This window comes from Glycine soja, chromosome 6, assembly GCF_004193775.1.
Source record: "Glycine soja cultivar W05 chromosome 6, ASM419377v2, whole genome shotgun sequence".
Taxonomy (NCBI): Eukaryota; Viridiplantae; Streptophyta; class Magnoliopsida; order Fabales; family Fabaceae; genus Glycine; species Glycine soja.
The window spans coordinates 34,859,322-34,865,888 of NC_041007.1; the positions used below are offsets into that span (position 1 = coordinate 34,859,322).

Below are 6,567 nucleotides of genomic sequence, written 5' to 3' on the forward strand. Positions count from 1 at the left end.
ATTTGAGCCCAATGGAGTACACTTTTAACCAAATCTTTTCTTCAACCCTTCTTGAATGCAATTGACAACATTCATCCCACATTTCCACTTGTGTCAAACCATTTTAATAACAATTGCTCTCCTAGCCCTAAGGAATGGTGAGACTTTGTTTTTCCATAGGCTCAAGGTTCAATCACAAACAATTCAATTATTTGGCTCAAAAGCAGTTGCAAGGGTCAAAAGGATTTTTAAAGGTTGGCTATTTGGCAAACTAGCTAGAGAGAAAAAAAATGCCTTGATCATTTTTCACATTCATACACAAATTCCCAGTGGTGACACTCTTCATTCTAAGATCACATAACTCACACATTTAAACATCATTTAAGAGCTTTCAAGAGTCATGCCACAACCACTAACCACAATCAATGTATCATGCAAAGTTCCAATCACTCAAGACTGCATCCACAACAATCAATTGCAAGAGAAACTTCCCCCCAAAAAATTATTCACATGCACAAGTGAAACAAGCGTAGAACCTTCAATCACATGATCAATAACACCACAAAAGATAAAACAATAGCAACACTAAAAATTATGTAACAACTAACATAAACTACCACATGCTTGAAATAAAACTAAGTACTAAAACTAAAATCTGAAATTTAAAAGCATCAAACGTAAAGGGTGACCTCTACAAGCTAAGCCTCACCATCTTCATTTTCCTCTTCATCTCTAGTAGCTCATGATCCGCCCCTTGGGCTCAAAGTGGTTGGTCCCCAAGCATATGAGGCCATGCACCATGAGTTTCATAGTCCTTCTGAAATGAAAAGGCATAAACAGGGTCCTTCAAAGTCACATATCTCTCTTTCTCATTTTTTTTTTAAGAAATGACCCACGCTTAAGCTTGGCAAAGACCTTGCTTAAGCACAAGGTTCCAGAGGCAAAGATTTATGAAAAAGTGGCTAAAACCACAGATGACAAAAGAATGAAAAGATTAAAAAAAACAATAAAAAGAAACAAATAAAAAAGGAAATATTGAAATAAAAGTACTAACTAACAAAGAAAGTAGCAACACAAAACAAGATTTAACAAAAAATAAAACTAGCACTAAAAAAACAAGTCATGAGAAAGTGACATTAAGCCTCAAAACCAACAAACAAGTTGTAAATCAAAAGGAATTTTGGCTTAGGCATTTCATCAAACACTTGGAAGACACATTTAAACATATGTAAAACCGCAAATCAGAAAACGAGAAAGATATCCATGCAAAAACATCAATCAACTAGAAAATACAAACAAAAACAAGTGATAAACATTCAAAGAGATAATAAGTAGCAACATTCAAATAAATAAAGAAAATATGTTAAAAAGATGAACAAAGAAAAAAAGAGAGAAATGAAATGAGAAAAAGGCAGTAGCATGAATCAAGTTAAGAGAAAATAGAAATGACCCTCAAAGATGAAAGCATGAGAGAATGTAAACAAAACAAAAGAAATGACACGAGAAAGAGCTGCTGGAGTGAGTGTTCATGAAGAGAAAAGAAGGGAAAGTAAGTGAGAGAGTCGTGAAGGGTTAAAAAAAATTGCACCAAATTGGTCACTAGTGACACCGAATTTGGTTCATGAGGCAATTAAAAATTGCTACGCTTTGCCTAAATCCAAAGTGCACAATTGCACTCTTAATTGAGAAGCCACGGCTGGCTAGATTTAGGTGATGTCATGCTCATGATTGGCAAAGAATAAGTGAAGAATTTGCACCTTCTATGAAGAGCACACATAGTCATGAATAAAGGTGATACTTGACATATGATTGCACTCCAATTCCAAAGCCATGGTTTGGACTATGATTCACGTGATGCTTGGTGTCACCTTGTAGGAGAATAGGTGCACTAGATTTGTGAATTAAGAACAAGATGCCACACTAAGCCTAAAGAAAATTGACACATGGCATCAAAATGGTAAAGAGCAAGTGTAGAAATTGCACTCCAATCAAATGGCCACATTGACATAGAAATTAAAGGACATGCAGCCTTAAGTTCACACCAAGCACATGCTAAATTTCTTTTTGGCACAGGGGTTCGAAAATTGCTAGGTATAGCATGAGAAAATTCTAAACTTAGCTTGAAAGTTAAACAAAAAAATGCAACTTTTTAACTTGCTCTTTACATGAGTCAAGCCTTAAACACCCCAAACTTAAATTAGCCAACGCTCTCAAATCTTTCTCAGCATAAACAAATAAAACAAACAGAAAGCAACTTACTTAACCAACACTCACACACTTTTCATCAATTATTTCACTTATTAAGACAAAACAAGCAACACCTCAAAACCAAACCAAAACAACAAATATAAACAACACAAAGCAAAATAACAACTGAAACAAATCAAATGACAAAAAATGAGAAAGACAAAAAACACTAAAGCAACAAAGTTAGCCAAAGATCAAAATAAATGCAAAAATGTAAAAATAAGAAAAATGAAAGGATAAAAGCCTAAGATAGTAAATGATGCACAATTGTCTAGTATTGACACATAAGTCATCGGCAAAGCGCCAATTTGCTTGTTAACTCCTTGGCAAGCATACCAAGTCGTGCAAATATTATAAAATAAAAGTTTAAGTATTGTATCTAAAGGGACTCACGTAATACCCGGTAAAATAACAGTATTCGCTAACTATGGCTGTCAAAACAATAATATTAATTGGAATGCAATAATGTAAAAAGCAAGAACATGAATAAACAAAAAAATTAAAGAACAAAATAGCAAGAACTCTTTTTGGGTAATTTTTACGAACACTTAAAATGCGATAAAAATAGGTAAAACGAAAATGGATAGAAGTGTTATGGTTGATTTCGCCAAACCTCCCCTCATGCACACAAAGGTTTAAGGTTCAATTATCACCAACTCATAAAATTACTCAAATCTCAATTCCTTGGATGGAAATAGCCTAAGTCCCATTAACTAAACTAGCAATCTCTTGCCTAGCCTAACCAAGTAACTTGCTTTTGAAACAAGAGTTAAAAGATGACTAAAAAAGCTCATTAGGTGCTCTTCCCCATTTCTAGATTCAAATATATTTTCTAGTCATATTCAAACCACAAAATCATGCAGTGGGTGACCTGTTGGAGCAAGTAAAGCTCTCCACACACACTCACACAATGCACTCACTCACTCTATGTTAGAGAATAAGAGAAGATGAAAGAATTGATTGTGAAAATAGAGGAAACTTAGAATTCTGAATTAAAACTTCTGCACTCTCATACATCTCATTCATGATCACTATTATTTTTATACACACTGCATATATAACTACAACAACCTTCATAGCTGTCAAACTAACTAACTCCTAACTACTAACTGAATTACAGCATACATCAACATCCCTCCTTAATTCAGATTTGTCAAGGATGTCACTCCTAACTTGTCTTTCAATTCCTTGAACTTGATAGACTTCAATGGCTTAATTAGTATGTCTGCAACTTGATCTTCAGACCTACAAAACTCCAATTCAAGCTTCTCCTTACTCACTTGATCACGCAGGAAATGAAACTTGGTTTCAATATGTTTACTCCTACCATGTGTCACAGGATGCTTAGCTAAATCAATTGTTGATTTGTTATCCATCAACAACTTCATAGGACTGCAATTTCTCAAGTTTAGTTCTTCCATTAAAGCTTCCAGCCATAGAGTTTGACAGACTGCCATAGCAGCAGCAATATATTATGCTTCACATGTTGACAAAGCAACTACACTTTGCTTCTTTGAGCACCAAGAGATTGGTGATGTTCCAAATTTGAAAACATAACCAGTAGTGCTTTTCCTATCATCCTTATCACCACACCAATCTGAATCACTATAACCAAACACTTCTCCTTCTATATTCTTCTGACTATAAGGATATAAAATGCCAAGATCCAATGTTCCTTTCACATACCTCAGAATCCTCTTTGTTGCCAAGAAGTGAGGTGTCTTTGGTTTCTCCATAAACCTGCTTATCAACCCAACACAATAGGCAATATCAGGTCTGGTGTTACATAGGTACCTCAATGAGCCTACAATTTGCTTGTATAAGGTAGGATCAACTTCTTTCTCATCCTCATCTATTTGCAGCTTAATTCCAGTTTCAGTTGGTGTGATAACAGAATTGCAATCCATCATATTGAACCTCTTTAGGATGTCTTCTGCATACTTCTTTTGATGCATGGAAATCCCTTTACTGGTAGAAACAAATTCAATACCCAGAAAGTATGATAGTTCACCAAGATCAGACATCTCAAATTCATCCATTATTCTTCCTTTGAACACTCTTATATCTTCTTTACTATTGTTAGTCACTAGCAAATCATCTACGTAGAGACATATTATCAAAAACTCACCAGAATCTGTGTTTCTGACATAAACTCCATGCTCAGTAGTGCACTTGGTGAAATTCTGTTGGACTAGGAAGCTATCAATTTTCATATTCCAGGCTCTAGGAGCCTGCTTGAGGCCATATAATGCCTTATTCAACTTGTAAACTTTATCCTCTTGTCCTGCAACTACATAACCAGGTGGTTGAGTTATGTAGACTTCTTCTTCAAGTGGCCCATTCAAAAATGCTGACTTCACATCCAGTTGATATAGAGACCAATTTATGTTGCAAGCAGCTGCCACAATGAACCTAACAGTTTCAAGTCTTGCAACTGGAGCGAAAACCTTATTGTAATCCAAGCCATGTTTTTTTGCAGAAATCCCCTTGCTACTAATCTTGCCTTATACTTGGACACATCTCCATTAGACTTTACTTTAGTCTTATAGACCCACTTCACATCAATTGGTCTTTTTCCTTGAGGCAAATGGACTAACTCCCAAGTCTGATTCTTCTCAATTGATCTCAATTCTTCTTCCATAGCTGCTCTCCAATGTGAACTTTGTGAGGCTTCATCATGACTCATTGGTTCTGATTCAGCAAGTAGAGCAAAGTGCACAAAATCCCCTTCTGCAGTGATTGATGTATCAGGATACAATTCATACTCTCTAAGTGTTTGTGGTACTTGTCTCTCTCTTTGTGACCTTCTGAGTTGCTCTCCACATGATGGTACATCCTCTTCACTTTCTTTGTCTTCAAGGTTCACAATCACCTTTCTTTCACCATTGTCAACAACATTTATTTCCCAATTCTGGCCCTTTGTTTCATCTATCAAGACATCTCTGCTAATCACAACCTTCCTCATTCTAGGATCATACAGCTTGTAGGCACCAGTTGGATGATATCCAATGAGTATCATTAGTTCAGCCTTGTTATCAAGTTTCTTTTTGTTCTGCTCAGGCACATGCCTAAAACACAGTGAACCAAATATTCTGAAATGACCACACTAGGCTTCTTTTCTGACCATGCTTCTTCAAGTGTGTATCCCTGCAATCTCTTAGTGGGACACCTGTTTAGAATATACACATCAGTAGAAGTTGTCTTTCCCCAGAAATAATGAGGCATTTCCTTCCCTTTCTTGTCAGTTTCTTCATTATGGTTATGATTTTCAGAACTGCTGGAGCCCTCACCTGACCCCTTCCACTTATTGTTCTTCCACTTTCCCTTTCCCTTCTTATTCTTGCCACCATCATAGTTTTTCCCTTTGGTTGTTTAGGCTTGCATAGCTTGCTCAACTGATCTTTGTAAATTTTTTTCATTGAGCCTCATCTCTTGAGCTTCAAGAATTCCTTGCAGTTCTTCAATCTTCATCTCTTCAAGATTCTGGCCTTGCTCAATTGCCACCACTATATGATCAAATCTTGGTGTCAAGGTTCTTAATACCTTGTCAATGATCCCCAAGTCTGATTGCTTGTCACCATAAGCATTCATTTGATTTGTAATTGCCAAGATTCGAGAAAAGAACTCACCAATGCTTTCTTGATCACTCATCTGTAGAAGTTCATACTGCCTCCTCAAGGTCTGCAACTTCACCTTCTTGAGTTTGCTATCCCCTGCATAGGATTTCTCTAGAGTATCCCATGCCTTCTTTGCAGTATCAGCAGATCTAATTTTCTGAAAATTATCTGCATCTACACACTGATGAATAATGAACAACGTCTTTGCATCTCTTTTCATCAAATCACGGTGAGCCACCTTCTGTGCATCAGTTGGGTTTCTGTCAGGTTCTTGAACCCCTTCTTGCACCACTTCTGTCACATCTTGAAATCGAAAGATTACCTTCATCTGAGCACACCAATCATCATAGTTCTTTCCTTTGAGAACAGGCATGGATGCTGGAAAATTTCCATTCGAGGAAGCCATCTCAATTTCAGTATCCAAGGATCTTGAACCTCTGCTCTGAATACCAGTTGTTGGAGCAAGTAAAGCTCTCCACACACACTCACACAATGTACTCACTCGCTCTATGTTAGAGAATAAGAGAAGATGAAAGAATTGATTGTGAAAATAGAGAAAACTTAGAATTCTGAATTAAAACTTTTGCACTCTCATACATCTCATTCATGATCACTATTATTTTTATACACACTGCATATGTAACTACAACAATCTTCATAGCTGTCAAGCTAACTAACTCCTAACTACTAACTGAATTACAGCATACATCAACATGACCAAGCC

The 6,567-nt window shown here is 36.4% G+C and overlaps 1 protein-coding gene and 1 long non-coding RNA gene across 2 annotated transcripts; both read right to left on the reverse strand.

Moving 5' to 3' along the window:
• Nucleotides 1–454: 454 nt before the first annotated feature.
• LOC114416824 lies at nt 455–2,014 on the reverse strand. The gene is made up of 2 exons (XR_003667593.1): nt 1,737–2,014; nt 455–796 (listed from the first exon to the last, which is right to left on the reverse strand). It is a non-coding gene; the product is annotated as an uncharacterized LOC114416824 (long non-coding RNA).
• A 3,584-nt stretch (nt 2,015–5,598) lies between these two features.
• LOC114416136 lies at nt 5,599–6,249 on the reverse strand. Its single transcript, XM_028381005.1, has one exon. The coding sequence runs from the start codon at nt 6,247–6,249 to the stop codon at nt 5,599–5,601; it is 651 nt and encodes a 216-aa protein (XP_028236806.1).
• Between the last annotated feature and the right edge of the window lie 318 nt (nt 6,250–6,567).

What these genes read in the sequence shown, in the direction of transcription:
- LOC114416136 (XM_028381005.1), bottom strand. Translation starts at nt 6,249, where the DNA reads ATGGCTTCCTCGAATGGAAATTTTCCAGCATCCATGCCTGTTCTCAAA.